The 20,138-nt window shown below is 44.8% G+C and overlaps 1 protein-coding gene across 2 annotated transcripts in view; it reads right to left on the reverse strand.

The window, feature by feature from the left end:
• LOC120044213 (alpha-mannosidase 2-like) overlaps window positions 1–20,138 on the reverse strand; it is a 65,011-nt gene that overhangs the window by 39,209 nt on the left and 5,664 nt on the right. For both annotated transcript variants that reach the window (XM_038988812.1, XM_038988811.1), the window contains exons 4-9: window positions 10,590–10,761; window positions 6,447–6,574; window positions 5,355–5,528; window positions 2,556–2,742; window positions 1,491–1,668; window positions 908–1,107 (exon numbers count right to left, since the gene is read on the reverse strand). In XM_038988812.1, the coding sequence (XP_038844740.1) occupies window positions 908–1,107; window positions 1,491–1,668; window positions 2,556–2,742; window positions 5,355–5,528; window positions 6,447–6,574; window positions 10,590–10,761 (1,039 nt within the window). The remainder of the gene's footprint in view (window positions 1–907; window positions 1,108–1,490; window positions 1,669–2,555; window positions 2,743–5,354; window positions 5,529–6,446; window positions 6,575–10,589; window positions 10,762–20,138) is intronic.

The raw sequence follows: 20,138 nt of genomic DNA on the forward strand, positions 1-20,138 counted from the left end.
TCGTAAACTGTCATTCGTAGGCTAGGTTGTAGCAACCTCGTGAGTATCATGAGGTACCCTAAACATATCAACGTTACATTGAGCTTGGTGAATGGAATATGAATGACAGTCATTATAATTTTTTCAAATGTTTTTTTTATTTCACCTTTATTTAACTAGGCAAGTCAGTTAAGAATAAATTCTTATTTACAATGACGTCCTACCCCGGCCAAACTAGAGTTGTTGCTGGGAAACAGCCAAAGCACAAGGCTTGGTCTATCTAGAACTAAAGTATGCTAATATATATGTTTATATGCCATATATACAGTTGAAAACGGAAGTTTACATACACCTTAGCCAAAGACAGTAAAAAGTCCCTGTCTTAGGTCAGTTAGGATCACCACTTTATTTCTAGAATGTGAAATATCAGAATAATAGTAGAGAGAATTATTTATTTCAGCTTTTATTTCTTTCATCACATGGGTCTTTGGCTAAGGTGTATGTAAACTTCCGACTTCAACTGTATATATGGCATATAAACATATATTAGCATACTTTAGTTCTAGCCTTGTGGTTTGGCTGTTTCCCAGCAACAACTCTAGTCTAGATAAATAAATAATCTATGTGGTTTGGCTGTTTCCCAGCAACAACTCTAGTCTAGATAAATAAATAATCTATGTTGCTTGGTCTATTGTTTGGCCAATTGACAGCTAAATTGGAATTCCCTCGTGTACACTGCAACCTTAACCAGACATGCAATCCGGTGCTTAAGGTGATTCACTTTCTATGTTGAAAATGTACTCCTTGTAACAAAAGAAATGTCATCTGTGTTGGATGATTACTGAAATGTAACAATAAGTTGCAAATAAGAAAATGAGAAATAAAGAAGGACAATAAGTTGCAGAAAATGAACTGCAAGTGTTTCTACCTGAGGTGTGACTCCAGCACACGGTCCAGGCGTTTGTAGAAGGGTCTGGAGGTGAAGTAGCCACTCCAGTAGTGGTCATCTCGGTCTGCGTAGGTAAAGAAGTCGCCGCTGACCACCGGTAAAGAGGCACTAGCGTGACCGGGGTCTATGGCCGATTTACGAAGAGCATTGAAGTAATCCGTGATGGTGCCGAACTGAGCCTAGAACAGAATACGTCAGTTGGAATATAAAGCAGATTTATGATAGAGAACCTGAGAGACAAACTGAAAATAGATCTATCAATGCTGCAGGGTAGTTTACTTTTCTGCTTTATTGAGAGCAGTGTACCATTGCAATAGCTGGACACACACAAAAAAATCAAAGAAGGGCAGGAATTAGGGAGCCAACGAAACACACCATTACACTATCGGGCATCAGTCATTCCAATTATGCACTGCATCAAAACCTTACACCCCACCATCTTCCAACAATGCAAACCCAATAAACCTGAATTTAAGATGGCATCCAGAAAAGGAAATGGCTAAACAAAACTCTACTCCTGCATATTCACACAACATTCTAGCACCCAGGTCACAAGTCAGACCTTGACGTGTAGTTCTGGATGAGAGTTCATGTAGTCAAAGAGCTTCTGGTAGTTCTGGAACTGCTGGTCCCACTCCAAGGCCTCTGCATAGCGGAAGTCATCCCCTAGGGGGACCATCACCACCTTGGTTCGGAACAGCTTGGACTTCTTCCTGTACTGGTCCAGCAGCATCTGAACCCTTGGGATTATGGGAAAAATAGTTGACTACTACAACGTAGTCACAATTTTTCATGACATATTAAGCTGTAATTGTCAACAAAAATGCATATGTGTGTGTGTGTGTGTGTGTGTGTGTGTGTGTGTGTGTGTGTGTGTGTGTGTGTGTGTGTGTGTGTGTGTGTGTGTGTGTGTGTGTGTGTGTGTGTGTGTGTGTGTGTGTGTGTGTGTGTGTGTGTGTATGTATGTGTGTGGAGAGGGGTTGCTTGTGTATTTCCATATATTACTTTTGAGACTTTTAATGCCTCCCAATTCTTTAGTTCAACCCTTGTCCATCTGCCGCTATCTGTTAGGGCCATGTTGTGCAATCGGACACCAAGGGAACACTGGGTGCAAACAAGTTCCTCTTGGATTTGCTACTGAATCAGAAAGTCCACTTATCATCAGAGCCTTCTGTTAGAAAAACAGACGCCATCTGAAATTCCTATTACCACAACAGATTATCCTACAGTGGCGTCAATGTCTTATCTTGTTCACACAACGTGTTTGATCCTTGTCTATAACACCATCACACTGAGGACACCATAACACCATCAACATGGAGACACCATAACACCATCAACATGGAGAGAATGTGGACTGTCTGTCTACCACATAAACCAGTGTTTGTAAAATTATTCTGTACCAGGGAGAGGCAAGCCTTTTTTTTTTTTTTTTTTAACTGTGAGCCTCAAGCCAAAGACAATTTCCTGCCTCAAGTAAATCCAATGGGACAATAAAGTATTTGTCATTTGAATTTTGTATTTCACAGACAAGTCCAGTGGTTATTGAGATACATAATAATAATTATTATTATAATAATAATAATACAGTATATCATTCTCATTCCATTTCTATGTAATTGGTCACCTCTGTTGTACGTTCCCATCCGTGATTGGCTGAGGGGGGACCCTCCAGGGACAGCTGACCCGCCCACCAGGAAGTCTTTTGAAGTCAAACTGGCAGCAGATCTTGGGGTCGGGACCACACGTGTGGGGAACATCATAACTGTAGAAGGGCATCATGTGGCATAGAATGTCCGTGCTGGAGGCTGGGTCTGCACACAGATAGAACAGGAAATACAACATTCTGATATTTCTTCATTTCTTCTTTTTCTTTTTTGGATGTCTGTATTGTTTTGTATTGTTTGGTATTACTGCACTGTTGGAGCTAGAAACATAAGCATTTTGCTGCACCTGCATTAGAAATATGTGTATGCGACAAATGCAATTTGATTTGATTTGAAATAGAATAAAATAGAATATTAAAGTAGAACATAAAATAGATGTATTTTTTCTTACGGGTACTTCATGTGTGGTACTTGCATTTGACAGTACAAAGACAACATTTCAGAACATGGACTGTAAACATATAGCTAGCATGTAATTACATTTCTATCTCAAAGAGACTGGCCATGGCATGCATGCGCTATTCAAAAGTACTAACATTTATCCCTTGTTAGAATTAAAACTCATGCCTGGTCGATGATAATGATATTAAATAACTTTGGTGGATATAATCTGATCTGGCATTGAACCGATGATTAATTGGCGAGAGAGATTAAATCCTATTTGTCCAGCAGTGGAAGGGGCCCACTTCCTGTCATCTCCCACATGGCACATTTCTAGCCATGCTCTCTATTATTCCACAGGATGTCTGTCTCTCAAAACAAGAGCACAGAGAGGCGTTTCCAACCACTACATCAATGTCAGTTTTCCATGACTTGTATTTGACCCCTGCATTTTATATTGAATAGAGGGAGTCAGGGTTGGGGTCAATTCCATTTAAATTCTAGTCAATTCAGAAAGTAAACCAAATTCCAATTCCAAGTGTTCCTCATTGAAAAGTTTTGGAAGAGAATTAGAATTGGAATCGTTGTACTTCCTGAATTGACTGGAATTGAAATGGAATTGAACCCACCCTGAAGGGAATATAGAGGGTGAGGAGCATACAGATGACAGTGTTCAGAAAGCTTCTATAATATGCCGTATTTTAGTGCTATTTGACCAGTATAGTGAGTACGTTAGGTAAAACAACATTCTCAGACTGTTATTCAACTATTCCTTCAACTTAGATTTCATTCAAGTCTTCCAACTTAAAACCCACAAGACTTTTACTCATGTAGATAATATATTTCAAAACATTGTCCAGAGTCTAAGCTATATAATTAGGGTGTGTATCCCCTTTGGCCATACTGGGAGAACTGCACCACATTGCCAAACAAACAGTACTAGTTTTTCATCAAGAAGTACTCAACTCATGTCTATAACACTGAGAATAACATAAAACCATACGAACAGAACACAACCTGATCTGATCTTTCATCATTGTCTGCTATTAAATAATCATAACAGTATTTGATCATTTTCATGACGTAAATAACAACTTGAACAGACAGACGCTCTCTTTGGCATTGCAGACGATTTAGACGTCTGTCTACCTAGTGAAAAGCATGAATGAGTACTACATCATTTGGCTTAGAGGTTTGAGTAATCACCCGTTTAGATGCATCATAGCTGCATGGAACCACTAACGAACTAATGCCTGTTCTGTTACCAACTGCTCCCTGTCGCACGCACGCACGCACGCACGCACGCACGCACGCACGCACGCACGCACGCGCGCACACACACACACACACACACACACACACACACACACACACACACACACACACACACAGCAGATGGTTCATGGCGAATGTGAATCAGACCTTTGACCTCCAAACTCTCCATCCCTCTAGTCATGAGGCTGTGCTCTATATTCTTCAAATGCAAATAGAAAGGAATCCAACACTATTTGAACCCAGGTCTGTTCATTGCATGAAGTAGCAGCCAGACATGTTTAAGCCATGCAGGCCTCAGTCCATACAAAGCGAATCCCTTCTACCACAGATGCTATAAGATGAGACCAAAGAGAAAGGAGCATGTCTTCATATGACACTTGTGTAAGGTAGGTAGCCTGGCGGTTAGAGCGTTGGGCTAGTAACCAAAAGGTCGCTAGTTCGAATCCTCGAGCTGACAAGGTGAAATATCTGTTAATGTGCCCTTGTGCAAGGCACTTAACCCTAATTGCTCCAGGGTCACCGTTAATAATGGCTAAACCTGGCTGTGACCCCACTCTCTGAGCATGTCTCAGGGGGAATTGGGATATGCAAAAAAGATCAAATACACACTTGTACATGTGTTAAATAGGACTAATAAAAGCACCCACATAATTATCTATGGACATGAGAAATCCCCCTGCTGATGGTCTGAGCGGCTCTATACTGTAGGCAGCAGATGCTGCTGTTGCTTATCCGAGTGCTGTTAGTTACACAAGCTGACTGCCCAGAGTTCAACACACGGCATCAAACCATCCACAGCATCTGTCACACTAAATATGTACAGGAATTAGAAGGATTTGTTTTCTACTGACTACATGAGTATGTACTAGTCACTCTGAGGTCATGTTCTTTTGTTTCTGTCCATAGACTTGCAGTAGAACTAGGACTTTGTAAATGCTAAATGCTTAATTTAATGGCTAAGATAGTACCTGAACCACTGAGCAGTGTTTCCCCTACAATTGTATAAGTGGGGCAGGACCCCTTACCTTCTAGCTAGGTGAAACACTGACTCTGGAAGAGCACCCTGGGAGAGCCACAGGGCTACATTTAGTCGGGTTACTTGCCCCAGTTCTGTCTCCAAAAGAACTCCAGTGTCTTCTGACTGGCAAAGTGTTTCTTGACGGAGTAGTGCACCCTCTGGATGAGCATGTTGGCCAGGCCAGCCTGTTTCAACAGGTACGCCTGGGTAGGGGAGTGGCCAAACGGATCCACAGCCCAGCCCGTCTGGGGTTTCACTCCTAACAGGGGAGAATAGAGGGAAAATTCAGGTTCATGCAGAGGAGGTTGGCAACAGTCCTCCTTTTTTGAGGAAAAATTATAAACAATAAAAAACTATGAAACATTCCATAAAAATCCTTGAAATAAACATATGTTACACAGGTCAAACATTAGCATAATTAAAAGGTTGTCTGAACTCTGAATCAACACATTTGCATCAGTCATCCTCCCTAACTTTTTAAGTCACCAGCTGCCACTGGGTTCATCTGTTCATACCTTGTCATGCTACCCTGTCGTGCTGCTGCTCCAGTTTCAACTGTTCTGCCTGCGGCTATGGAACCCTGACCTGTTCACTGGACGTGCTACCTTGCCCGGACCTGCTGTTCACGACACTCTCTCTCTCTCTCTCGATCGCATCTGCTGTCTCAACCTCTGAATGCTCGGCTATGAAAAGCCAACTGTCATTTACTCCTGAGGTGCTAACCTGTTGCACAATCTACAACTACTGTGATTATTATTTGACCCTGCTGGTCATCTATGAATGTTTGAACATCTTGAAGAACGATTAATGGCCATGTACTCTTATAATCTCCATCCAGCACAGCCAGAAGAGGTCTGGCCACCCTTCAGATCCTGGTTCCTTTCTAGGTTTCTTCCTAGGTTCCTGCCTTTCTAAGGAGTTTTTCTGCATTGCTTGCTGTTTGGGGTTTTAGGCTGGGTTTCTGTATAAGCACTTGGTGACATTGGCTGATGTAAAAAGGGCATTATAAATACATTTCATTTGATATATAAATTGATAGATAAAATCTCTGATGGTTAAAGTGTGCAAATCATTTTGTTTGAATCATGCAAAATAACCAATATGTTGTGCTTGCCAACAAATGTCCTTTTTATGATCTCTTTCCAGATAACTAACTCCTGATATTTTATGCACTCACCCACATTTCTCTCCAACCATTGGTGTCCCTCCAATAGCTGGTCAATTAATGCAAAGTAATGCGAATTGGCCTCATCAGGCATCACCCAGCCTCCCGTTGTGATCTCCAACTGGCCATGCTCAAACAGACTAAACAACATAGAGGAAAATTATCATTCAGGCTCTAAGACAATCAGCTCAGTCAATTACCATTTCATAGCTCAAAGCCAAAAACACAAAGTGTGTTTGTAAATCCTAAAGGTGTAATAGATCTTAGGGTGTTTGTAAATCCTAAAGGTGGAATAGATCTTAGGGTGTGTTTGTAAATTCTAAAGGTGTAATAGATCTTAGGGTGTTTGTAAATCCTAAAGGTGTAATAGATCTTAGGGTGTTTGTAAATTCTAAAGGTGGAATAGATCTTAGGGTGTGTTTGTAAATCCTAAAGGTGTAATAGATCTTAGGGTGTGTTTGTAAATTCTAAAGGTAGAATAGATCTTAGGGTGTGTTTGTAAATTTTAAAGGTGGAATAGATCTTAGGGTGTGTTTGTAAATTCTAAAGGTGTAATAGATCTTAGGGTGTTTGTAAATTCACTATGGAGTGCCAGAGTGCGTTCTGGGCGTTCATAAATTCAGAGCGTTGTCACTGTAGCATAGAGGCCTGATTGGTGGAGTGCTACAGAGACGGTTGTCCTTCTGGAAGGTTCTCTAATCTACACAGAGGAACTGTCCGTTTGTAAATCTCGGAGTGTTCATAGCACACACTGGACACTCTGGCCGAGGAGTAGGGTTGATTCGAGCGTTGTGACCTCACAACGTGAGTCAGGCACCCAAGTTAACTGACTAGAGTTGGCTAGCTTGCTAGCTACTTCCAAACACAAATGAGAGAACACCTCACTATGACCATTTTACTCTCCCTAGTTTTCATGTTATCTAGAGCGTTGGTGACTGTAACTGTGGGGTTGGCAACAATTTAATTATGTTTTTTTTGCAGATGTTTACTGACACCGGTCATATTCAGAAGGGGGTTTCGCGTTTGTAAATTCATCAGTTATTCTGTGCTCTAGCCCACTCAGACGAGAGTGCTCTGAAATTGGTGTAGATGGCCAGAGTGAATTTACGAACGCACCCTTAGTTGTACGAGACATCACCTCATGTGTGGCTGAGAAAAAAAATCAGGGCCCTACTTATTGCGACAACAAGAACCATCTTCTCCTCTGTAGCTGTTGAATTGTCTTACTCCTAAGTCCTAAGAGTAAAATCAACCACCTAAGGAGTTACTCCCATCTCTCTTTAGGACAGGAAACCTTGCTATGATTGCGATTCAGCATCTTTTCTCTGTTCGCCGAGCATATTTCAATTGCAAACTTCCCTAATGTGTCCCTGGCGAGCCCCTTAAATAAGAGCATGGATAAGCAAAACAAAGGACAACGACTCAGCAATTTTCATAATAACAAGTTGAAATTGCTCTTTATTTTCTCTCCACGGAAATGTGATATTTCTCTGCCATCATTCAATCACCAGAAGGTTTCCTTCATTGTTCTATGATTGGACAGGTGGAAGTGGTGTGTCGTGTAGGTCTGTCCTGGTGTTGAAAAGTTGGAGTGGTGAAAGCAGGTGCCATCTTCACTGAGCAGATAGCAACACCGCAGCCTAACGAGGACGGATGGACACGTCCCTTCAACAAACCGAAACACGCCGCTCAAAAACATGTCCCTTTCCAATTCTAAAAGTTCTAAAGAATTAATGAGGTCGTTTGTTCGAATTTCTCGAGCAATGCTTCTCCGTGTACTGTAACAGGGAACATTTTATCATTAAGAGCCAGACCTTCAATTTGCTGACATAAAATAAAACATGCAAAGAAAATAAGTTATTACATAAGCAATGACACTCAAAAAGAAATTGTAAACACAGAATGTTCTCAACAAAAAAAATGGATCTGGTTTGCTTAGAACTCCCTGCACATCAAATCAATAGTGAATAAATATTTGTGTTAGATCTCCCTCCATTCTTCACCTTAAGGCTGTTTGCTTGTGCTCCTAATTGGAATTCTAACCTGCAGCTGAAATGTTTATTGCATTTCATACACAGTTTGTGTATCCCCCAAGGCTAGCTGCTGAACCCTACCCTTCAGTAGCTCGTTGTGAGCATGGCCAATGCACACAGCATTTGCACACAACATTTGTGACACCCTGCTTCTTGCTTTTGGGGCTGTTTTCTGAAGTAGAGAATCCTCTGAATCCCCCTCCATGTCACTTCCAGAGAAACCCCTGACTGGCAACCATTACATTCCCAAGGGGACAAATCAAATCAAATTGTATTGGTCACATACACATGGTTAGCAGATGTTAATGCGAGTGTAGCGAAATGCTTATGCTTCTAGTTCCAACCATGCAGTAATATCTAACAAGTAATCTAACAATTTCACAACAACTACCTTTTACACACAAGTGTAAAGGAATGAATAAGAATATGTACATAAAGATATATGAATGAACGATGGCCGAACGGCATAGGCAAGATGCAGTGGATGGTATAGAGTACAGTATATACATATGAGATGAGTAATGTAGGGTATGTTAACATTATATAAAGTGGCATTGTTTAAAGTGACTAGTGATACATTTATTACATCCTATTTTTAATTATTAAGTGGCTAAAGAGACTGAGGCAGAGTGAGCGAGAACATGTGTTAACCTATGTGCCTCTCACAAACAAAATTGATTTGAGGACCTCAAGACCATAGTCAGTTTGGCTGGTTAAGGCAATTCAAACCAATTTACTCCTGTTACCAGGCAGAGTAATATTTTTTTACTGTAAACTAGGATTTATTTTAAAAGTTAGGCGAAAAAATTACGAAAATCCCTTACGTTCCCTTCATCACTAGGCTTGGGCCATCACTAGGCTTGGGCAATATACCGTTTATACCGTATACTGGGGTATTTCCCCTCGCCGCGGCTGCAGGAGTGCATGCTATGCCACTGCTTATAACTATACACTGAGTGTACAAAATATTAGGAACACCCTGCTCTTTCCATTACATAGACTGACCAGGTGAATCCAGGTGAAAGCTATGATCCCTTATTGATGTCACCTGTTAAATCCACTTCAATCAGTGTAGATGAAGAAGAGGAGACAGGTTATAGAAGGATTTTTAAGCTTTGAGACAATTGAGACATGGATTGTGTATGTGTGCCATTAAGAGGGTGAATGGGCAAGACAAAAGATTGAAGTGCCTTTGAATGGGGTATGGTAGTAGGTGCGAGGCTCTGGTTTGAGTGTGTCAAGAACTGCAACGCTGATGGGTTTTTCACGCTCAAGTTTCCCGTGTATCAATAATGGTTTACCACCCAAATGACAACCATCTAACGTGACACAACTGTGGGAAGCACTGGGGTCAACATGAGCCAGCATCCCTGTGGAACGCATTCCACACCTTGTAGTCCATGCCCTGATGAATTGAGGCTGTTCTGAGGGGAAAGGGGCTGCAACGTAATATTAGGAAGGTGTTCCTAATATTCTGTACACTCAGTGTAAGTTAATTTTAACTGTAAGAAATCTAAATCTAAGTGTCAAATAAATCGTATCCGGCTCAGGGCTCCAGCTATGCATTTGGTTTGCTAACTTGCTAGCTAAGTGTCTCGATGTCAAGATCAAGCTTCTTGGGTACAGCAGAGACATTCAATCCCCTCCTGGATCAACATCCCTGTTGCCTCATTTGTTTTGTGCGTCAAAAAATAGTGCTTCTTGTGTGCACTTCCGGTAATAGCGTAGACCCCGGTATGGTACAGAAATGGTATGATGGTATGAACATCTGGATACCACCCAACCCTAGTTGTCACATATCATTTTTTGGGTTAAAATGACGTGGAAACAACGTTGATTTGACCAGTTTTTGTCCAGTGGGTCATTTCTAATTTCATTTCATTTTTTAGAAACCCTATAAAACCGCTGCCCCTAAGCAAGGCATGACCTTGCTTTAATTAAAATGGGAATACTAGAGGAGCATCGGAATCTTATTGTAAATCCACTGAGGAATTAGATTCCACGTTTACAGCAGCCAAGCTATATCAACAACACAATAACATAAACCAGAAGTGATTTGCTGCTCATATTGATTTCAGTATCACCTTGAAGCTAGAGTGACAGAGACAGACAGACAGACTACCTCTTGACAGCATCTCTCTTCTGGTCGTCGATGTTGTCCCACCACTTGGAGAAGTATGAGATCTCGGACCAGATCATTTTCCTGCGGCTGTCCTCGTGGAGTTTCACCACCATGTTGTTCAGGATGTGCTGGGTCTGGTCCCGGTAGTAGTCGTCAAACGTCTTCAGCCATCCTGAGAACGTACAAATATGACAAAGTGGTAGAGCATACATTACAACTGTAGACTGTCTGTGTGTGTGTCTGTGTGTGTGTCTGCCATAGAGTCAATAAAGCCATCATCATCAGGTGAATGAGCAGAACATGTGGTTCAATCAATTTGCCACATCCATTGATTTAACAACATAATGTCATCACATGTCCAATGAAAATCAATGCATTCAAAAAAGTATTTCCTCTGCAAGATTAAATAGGATAAATAATTCAGTAGAAGGCACACAGGCATGAGTGCTTTTAAACTGTGCAAGGGCGTGAGTATTGTCATTAGCTACTGTATACAACTTTAAGGGAGAACCAGCCCAGTTAAACCAGAAAGCCAGCTTGGGTTACTGAAGAATTACCCAATCTCAGGCACAAAGAATAGGCTGGCCTTGGCTGTTACTGGGCTGCAGATGCTGCTACTGTGCTTACACGTGATGTGACAAACGCCAGCACTGACTACTCTTAGTGCCTACACTAACGCCTTAGTCTCTGGAATGTCTAGTGAGGGACTACGCCTTTAAGTCACACTGCAACACAGCATTAAAAGGCTGTTTCTGTGCAAAATGTACTATTGAGGAAATGTTTAAAAACAGGCTTCTGATGCGTCTGATCAATTGTGTTATTTTTCTGATATATATACACAGTAGCAGTAAATTTTTACAATTTTCTACATTGTAGAATAATAGCGAAGACATCAAAACTATAAAATAACACATGGAAACATGCAGTAGCCAAAAAAGTGTTGAACAAATCAAAAAGTAAGATTCTTCAAAGTAGCCACCCCCGCCTTATTGACAGCTTCAAATCAAATCAAATCAAATTGTATTTGTCACATGCCCCAATTACAACAGGTGTAGACCTTACAGTGAAATGTTTACTTACAAGCTCTTAACCAACAATGCAGTTTTAAGAAAAATAAGTGTTAAGTAAAAAAATAATAGTTAAAGCGCAGCAGTAGCGAGGCTATATACAGGGTGTTACGGTACAGAGTCAATGTGGAGGCTATATACAGGGTGTTACGGTACAGAGTCAATGTGGAGGCTATATACAGGGTGTTACGGTACAGAGTCAATGTGGAGGCTATATACAGGGTGTTACGGCACAGAGTCAATGTGGAGGCTATATAGAGGGTGTTACGGTACAGAGTCAATGTGGAGGCTATATACAGGGTGTTACGGTACAGAGTCAATATACAGGGTGTTACGGTACAGAGTCAATGTGGGGGCTATATACAGGGTGTTACGGTACAGAGTCAATGTGGAGGCTATATACAGGGTGTTACGGTACAGAGTCAATGTGGAGGCTATATACAGGGTGTTACGGTACAGAGTCAATGTGGAGGATATATACAGGGTGTTACGGTACAGAGTCAATGTGGAGGCTATATACAGGGTGTTACGGTACAGAGTCAATGTGGAGGCTATATACAGGGTGTTACGGTACAGAGTCAATGTGGCGGATATATACAGGGTGTTACGGTACAGAGTCAATGTGGAGGCTATATACAGGGTGTTATGGTACAGAGTCAATGTGGAGGATATATACAGGGTGTTACGGTACAGAGTCAATGTGGAGGATATATACAGGGTGTTACGGTACAGAGTCAATGTGGAGGCTATATACAGGGTGTTACGGTACAGAGTCAATGTGGAGGCTATATACAGGGGAACCAGTACAGAGTCAACGTGGAGGCTATATACAGGGGAACCAGTACAGAGTCAATGTGGAGGCTACAGTATATACAGGGGAACCAGTACAGAGTCAATGTGGAGGCTATATACAGGGGAACCAGTACACAATGTGGAGGCTATATACAGGGGAACCAGTACAGAGTCAATGTGGAAGCTATATACAGGGGAACCAGTACAGAATCAATGTGGAGTCTATATACAGGGGAACCAGTACAGAGTCAATGTGGAGGCTATATACAGGGGGAACCGGTACAGAGTCAACGTGGAAGCTATATACAGGGGGAACCGGTACAGAATCAATGTGGAGTCTATATACAGGGGAACCAGTACAGAGTCAATGTGGAGGCTATATACAGGGGGAACCGGTACAGAGTCAACGTGGAAGCTATATACAGGGGGAACCGGTACAGAGTCAACGTGGAGGCTATATACAGGGGAACCGGTACAGAGTCAATGTGGAGGCTATATACAGGGGAACCGGTACAGAGTCAATGTGGAGGCTATATACAGGGGAACCGGTACAGAGTCAATGTGGAGGCTATATACAGGGGAACCAGTACAGAGTCAATGTGGAGGCTATATACAGGGGAACCAGTACAGAGTCAACTACCCTCTGTAGTGCCTTGCAGTCGGAGGCCGAGCAGTTGCCATACCAGGCAGTGTGTCATGTTTTGTCTTTGATCATGTCTTGTCCCTGTGCTTCCCTCTGCTGGTCTTATTAGGTTCTTTCCCTCTTTCTCTCTCTCTCTCTCCTCCTCCCTCTCTCCCTCTCCCGCTCTCTCTCTCTATCGTTCCGTTCCTGCTCCCAGCTGTTTCTCATTCTCCTAACGACCTCATTTACTCTTTCACACCTGTCCCCTATTTTGCCCTCTGATTAGAGTCCCTATTTCTCCCTCTGTTTTCCGCTTCTGTCCTTGTCGGATTCTTGTTTGACGTTTGCTGTTCCTGTGTCCTTGTTCCGCCCTGTCGTGTTCTTTGCCTTCTTCAGATGCTGCGTGTGAGCAGGTGTCTATGTCAGCTACGGCCAGTGCCTTCCTGAAGCGACCTGCAGTCTGTGGTCGCGTCTCCAGTCGTTCCTCTCTATTGACGAGAGGATTTCAGTTTCCTGTTTTGGATTGACCATTGATAATATCCAGGAGAATCATTATTTGTTTAATACTGGAATAAAGACTCTGTTACTATTACGTCGCTTTTGGGTCCTCATTCACCAGCATAACAGAAGAATCCGACCAAGATGGACCCAGCGACTATGGATTCTCTCAACACTGCCGTCGAGTTCCAGGGAGCAATGCTCGGCAGACACGAGCAGGAATTGTTTGCTGCTCGTCATGCCGTTGAGACCCTGGCCGCTCAGGTCTCCGATCTCTCTGGACAGTTTCAGAGTCTTCGTCTCGTGCCACCAGCTACTTCCTGGTCTTCCGAGTCTCCGGAACCTAGGGTTAATAACCCACCATGTTACTCTGGGCAGCCCACTGAGTGTCGCTCTTTTCTCACCCAGTGTGATATTGTGTTCTCTCTCCAGCCCAACACGTACTCTAGTGAGAGAGCTCGGATCGCTTACGTCATATCACTCCTTACTGGTCGGGCTCGGGAGTGGGGCACAGCTATCTGGGAGGCAAGGGCTGAGTGTTCTAACGATTATCAGAACTTTAAAGAGGAGATGATACGGGTTTTTGATCGTTCAGTTTTTGGGAAGGAGGCTTCCAGGGCCCTGGCTTCCCTATGTCAAGGTGATCGATCCATAACGGATTACTCTATAGAGTTTCGCACTCTTGCTGCATCCAGTGACTGGAACGAGCCGGCGTTGCTCGCTCGTTTTCTGGAGGGACTCCACGCTGAGGTTAAGGATGAGATTCTCTCCCGGGAGGTTCCTTCCAGCGTGGACTCTTTGATTGCACTCGCCATCCGCATAGAACGACGGGTAGATCTTCGTCACCGAGCTCGTGGAAGAGAGCTCACGTTAACGGTGTTTCCCCTCTCCGCATCTCAACCATCTCCTCCCACCGGCTCAGAGACTGAGCCCATGCAGCTGGGAGGTATTCGCATCTCGACAAAGGAGAGGGAACGGAGAATCACCAACCGCCTTTGCCTCTATTGCGGTTCTGCTGGACATTTTGTCATGTCATGTCCAGTAAAAGCCAGAGCTCATCAGTAAGCGGAGGGCTACTGGTGAGCGCTACTACTCAGGTCTCTCCATCAAGATCCTGTACTACCTTGTCGGTCCATCTACGCTGGACCGGTTCGGCTGCTTCCTGCAGTGCCTTGATAGACTCTGGGGCTGAGGGTTGTTTTATGGACGAAGCATGGGCTCGGAAACATGACATTCCTCTCAGACAGTTAGGGAAGCCCACGCCCATGTTCGCCTTAGATGGTAGTCTTCTCCCCAGTATCAGATGTGAGACACTACCTTTAACCCTCACAGTATCTGGTAACCACAGTGAGACCATTTCCTTTTTGATTTTTCGTTCACCTTTTACACCTGTTGTTTTGGGTCATCCCTGGCTAGTATGTCATAATCCTTCTATTAATTGGTCTAGTAATTCTATCCTATCCTGGAACGTTTCTTGTCATGTGAAGTGTTTAATGTCTGCTATCCCTCCTGTGTCTTCTGTCCCCTCTACTCAGGAGGAACCTGGTGATTTGACAGGAGTGCCGGAGGAATATCATGATCTGCGCACGGTCTTCAGTCGGTCCAGAGCCAGCTCCCTTCCTCCTCACCGGTCGTATGATTGTTGTATTGATCTTCTTCCGGGGACCACTCCCCCTCGGGGTAGACTATACTCTCTGTCGGCTCCCGAACGTAAGGCTCTCGAGGATTATCTGTCTGTTTCTCTCGACGCCGGTACCGTGGTGCCTTCTTCCTCTCCCGCCGGAGCGGGATTTTTCTTTGTTAAGAAGAAGGACGGTACTCTGCGCCCCTGCGTGGATTATCGAGGGCTGAATGACATAACGGTTAAGAATCGTTATCCGCTTCCCCTTATGTCGTCAGCCTTCGAGATTTTGCAGGGAGCCAGGTGCTTTACTAAGTTGGACCTTCGTAACGCTTACCATCTCGTACGCATCAGAGAGGGGGACGAGTGGAAAACGGCGTTTAACACTCCGTTAGGGCATTTTGAATACCGGGTTCTGCCGTTCGGTCTCGCTAATGCTCCAGCTGTCTTTCAGGCATTAGTTAATGATGTACTGAGAGACATGCTGAACATTTTTGTTTTCGTTTACCTTGACGATATCCTGATTTTTTTCACCGTCACTCGAGATTCATGTTCAGCACGTTCGACGTGTACTCCAGCGCCTTTTAGAGAATTGTCTCTACGTGAAGGCTGAGAAGTGCGCCTTTCATGTCTCCTCTGTCACATTTCTCGGTTCTGTTATTTCCGCTGAAGGCATTCAGATGGATCCCGCTAAGGTCCAGGCTGTCAGCGATTGGCCCGTCCCTAAGTCACGTGTCGAGTTGCAGCGCTTTCTCGGTTTCGCTAATTTCTATCGGCGTTTCATTCGTAATTTCGGTCAAGTGGCTGCCCCTCTCACAGCTCTGACTTCTGTCAAGACTTGCTTTAAGTGGTCCGGTTCCGCCCAGGGAGCTTTTGATCTCCTCAAGAAGCGTTTTACATCCGCCCCTATCCTTGTTACTCCTGACGTCACTAAACAATTCATTGTCGAGGTTGACGCTTCAGAGGTGGGCGTGGGAGCCATTCTGTCTCAGCGCTTCCACTCTGACGATAAGGTCCATCCTTGCGCTTACTTTTCTCATCGCCTGTCGCCATCGGAGCGCAACTATGATGTGGGTAACCGCGAACTGCTCGCCATCCGCTTAGCCATAGGCGAATGGCGACAGTGGTTGGAGGGGGCGACCGTCCCTTTTGTCGTTTGGACTGACCATAAGAACCTTGAGTACATCCGTTCGGCCAAACGACTTAATGCACGTCAAGCTCGTTGGGCGTTGTTTTTCGCTCGTTTCGAGTTCGTGATTTCCTATCGCCCGGGAAATAAGAACACCAAGCCTGATGCCTTATCCCGTCTCTTTAGTTCTTCTGTGGCTTCTACCGACCCCGAGGGGATTCTCCCTGAAGGGCGTGTTGTCGGGTTGACTGTCTGGGGAATTGAGAGACAGGTAAAGCAAGCACTCACTCACACTGCGTCGCCGCGCGCTTGTCCTAGTAACCTTCTGTTCGTTCCTGTCTCTACTCGTCTGGCTGTTCTTCAGTGGGCTCACTCTGCCAAGTTAGCTGGCCACCCCGGCGTTCGGGGTACGCTTGCTTCTATTCGCCAGCGGTTTTGGTGGCCTACTCAGGAGCGGGACACGCGTCGTTTCGTGGCTGCTTGTTCGGACTGCGCGCAGACTAAGTCAGGTAACTCTCCTCCTGCCGGTCGTCTCAGACCGCTTCCCATTCCTTCTCGACCATGGTCTCACATCGCCTTAGACTTTATTACCGGTCTGCCTTCGTCTGCGGGGAAGACTGTGATTCTTACGGTTATCGATAGGTTCTCTAAGGCGGCACATTTCATTCCCCTCGCTAAGCTTCCTTCCGCTAAGGAGACAGCACAAATCATCATTGAGAATGTGTTCAGAATTCATGGCCTCCCGTTAGACGCCGTTTCAGACAGAGGTCCGCAATTCACGTCACAGTTTTGGAGGGAGTTCTGTCGTTTGATTGGTGCTTCCGTCAGTCTCTCTTCCGGGTTTCATCCCCAGTCTAACGGTCAAGCAGAAAGGGCCAATCAGTCGATTGGTCGCATATTACGCAGCCTTTCGTTTCGAAACCCTGCGTCTTGGGCAGAACAGCTCCCCTGGGCTGAGTACGCTCACAACTCGCTTCCTTCGTCTGCTACCGGTCTATCTCCGTTTCAGAGTAGTCTTGGGTACCAGCCTCCTCTGTTCTCGTCCCAGCTCGCCGAGTCCAGCGTTCCCTCCGCTCAGGCTTTTGTCCAACGTTGTGAGCGCACCTGGAGGAGGGTCAGGTCTGCACTTTGCCGTTACAGGGCGCAGACTGTGAGAGCCGCCAATAAACGTAGGATTAAGAGTCCTAGGTATTGTCGCGGTCAGAGAGTGTGGCTTTCCACTCGTAACCTTCCCCTTACGACAGCTTCTCGCAAGTTGACTCCGCGGTTCATTGGTCCGTTCCGTGTCTCTCAGGTCGTCAATCCTGTCGCTGTGCGACTGCTTCTTCCGCAACATCTTCGTCGCGTCCACCCTGTCTTCCATGTCTCTTGTGTCAAGCCTTTTCTTCGCGCCCCCGTTCGTCTTCCCTCCCCCCCCCCCGTCCTTGTCGAGGGCGCTCCTATTTACAAGGTACGGAAGATCATGGACATGCGTTCTCGGGGACGTGGTCACCAGTACTTAGTGGATTGGGAGGGTTACGGTCCTGAGGAGAGGAGTTGGGTTCCATCTCGGGACGTGCTGGACCGTTCGTTGATTGATGATTTCCTTCGTTGCCGCCAGGGTTCCTCCTCGAGTGCGCCAGGAGGCGCTCGGTGAGTGGGGGGGTACTGTCATGTTTTGTCTTTGATCATGTCTTGTCCCTGTGCTTCCCTCTGCTGGTCTTATTAGGTTCTTTCCCTCTTTCTCTCTCTCTCTCTCCTCCTCCCTCTCTCCCTCTCCCGCTCTCTCTCTCTATCGTTCCGTTCCTGCTCCCAGCTGTTTCTCATTCTCCTAACGACCTCATTTACTCTTTCACACCTGTCCCCTATTTTGCCCTCTGATTAGAGTCCCTATTTCTCCCTCTGTTTTCCGCTTCTGTCCTTGTCGGATTCTTGTTTGACGTTTGCTGTTCCTGTGTCCTTGTTCCGCCCTGTCGTGTTCTTTGCCTTCTTCAGATGCTGCGTGTGAGCAGGTGTCTATGTCAGCTACGGCCAGTGCCTTCCTGAAGCGACCTGCAGTCTGTGGTCGCGTCTCCAGTCGTTCCTCTCTATTGACGAGAGGATTTCAGTTTCCTGTTTTGGATTGACCATTGATAATATCCAGGAGAATCATTATTTGTTTAATACTGGAATAAAGACTCTGTTACTATTACGTCGCTTTTGGGTCCTCATTCACCAGCATAACACAGTGATGCAACCAGTCAGGATGCTCTCGATGGTGCAGCTGTAGAACCTTTTGAGGATTTGAGGACCCATGCCAAATCTTTTCAGTCTCCTGAGGGGGAATAGGCTTTGTCGTGCCCTCTTCACGACTGTCTTGGTGTGTTTGGACCATGATAGTTTGTTGGTGATGTTGACACCAAGGAACTTAAAGCTCTCAACCTGCTCCACTACAGCCCCGTTGATGAGAATGGGGGCATGCTCGGTCCTCCTTTTCCTTTAGTCCACAATCATCTCCTTTGTCTTGATCACGTTGAGGGAGAAGTTGTTATCCTGGCACCACACGGCCAGGTCTCTGACCTCCTCCCAATAGGTTGTCTCATCGTTGCCGGTAATCAGGCCGACCACTGTTGTGTCGTCGGGCAAACTTAATGATGGTGTTGGAGTCGTGCCTGGCCATGTAGTCATGGGTGAACAGGGAGCACACTCTTGGCATTCTCTCAACCAGCTTCAGGAGGTAGTCACCTGGAATGCATTTCAATTAACAGGTGTGCCATTGTTAAAAGTTAATTTGTGGAATTTCTTTCCTTCTTAATGCGTTTGAGCCAATCAGCTGTGTCGTGACCAGGTAGGGGTGGTATACAGAAGATAGCCCTATTTGGTAAAACACCAAGTCCATATTATGGCAAGAACAACTCAAATAAGCAAAGAGAAGCGACAGTCCATCATTACTTTAAGACATGAAGGTCAATCACTACGGAACATTTCAAGAACTTTGAACGTTTCTTCAAGTGCAGTCACAAAAACCATCAAGCGCTATGATGAAACTGGCTCTCATGACGACCGCCAAAGGAAAGGAAAATCCAGAGTTACCTCTGCTGCAGAGGATAAGGCCATTAGAGTTAACTGCACCTCAGAATGCAGCCCAAATAAATGCTTCACAGAGTTAAAGTAACAGACACATCAACTGTTCAGAGGACCCTGCGTGAATTAGGCCTTCATGTTGAATTGCTGCAAAGAAACCACTACTAAAGGAAGACCCAATAAGAAGAGACTTGCTTGGGCTAAGAAACACGAGCAATGGACATTAGACCGGTGCAAATCTGTCCTGTGGTCTGATGAGTCCAAATGTAAGATTTTTGGTTCCAATCACTGTGTCTTTGTGAGACGCATAGTAGGTAAAGGGATGATCTCCGCATGTGTGGTTCCCACCGTGAAGCATGGAGGAGGAGGTGTGATGGTGTGTGGGTGCTTTGCTGGTGACAATGTCAGTGATTTATTTAGAATTCAAGGCACACTTAACCAGCATGGCTACCACAGCATTCTGCAGCAATTCGCAATCCCATCTGGTTTACGCTTAGTGGGACTATCATTTGTTTTTCAACATGTCAAAGACCCAAAACACACCTCCAGGCTATGTAAGGGCTATTTGACCAAGGAGGGTGATAGTGCTGCAACAGATGACCTGGCCTCCACAATCACCCGACCTCAACCCAATTGAGATGGTTTCGGATGAGTTGGACTGCAGAGTGGATGAAAAGCATACAACAAGTGCTTAGCATAGGTGGGAACTCCTTCAAGACTGTTGGAAAAGCATTCCTCATGAAGCTGGTTGAGAGAATGCCAAGAGTGTGCAAAGCTG

This window comes from Salvelinus namaycush, chromosome 3 (assembly GCF_016432855.1).
Source record: "Salvelinus namaycush isolate Seneca chromosome 3, SaNama_1.0, whole genome shotgun sequence".
NCBI lineage: Eukaryota > Metazoa > Chordata > Actinopteri > Salmoniformes > Salmonidae > Salvelinus > Salvelinus namaycush.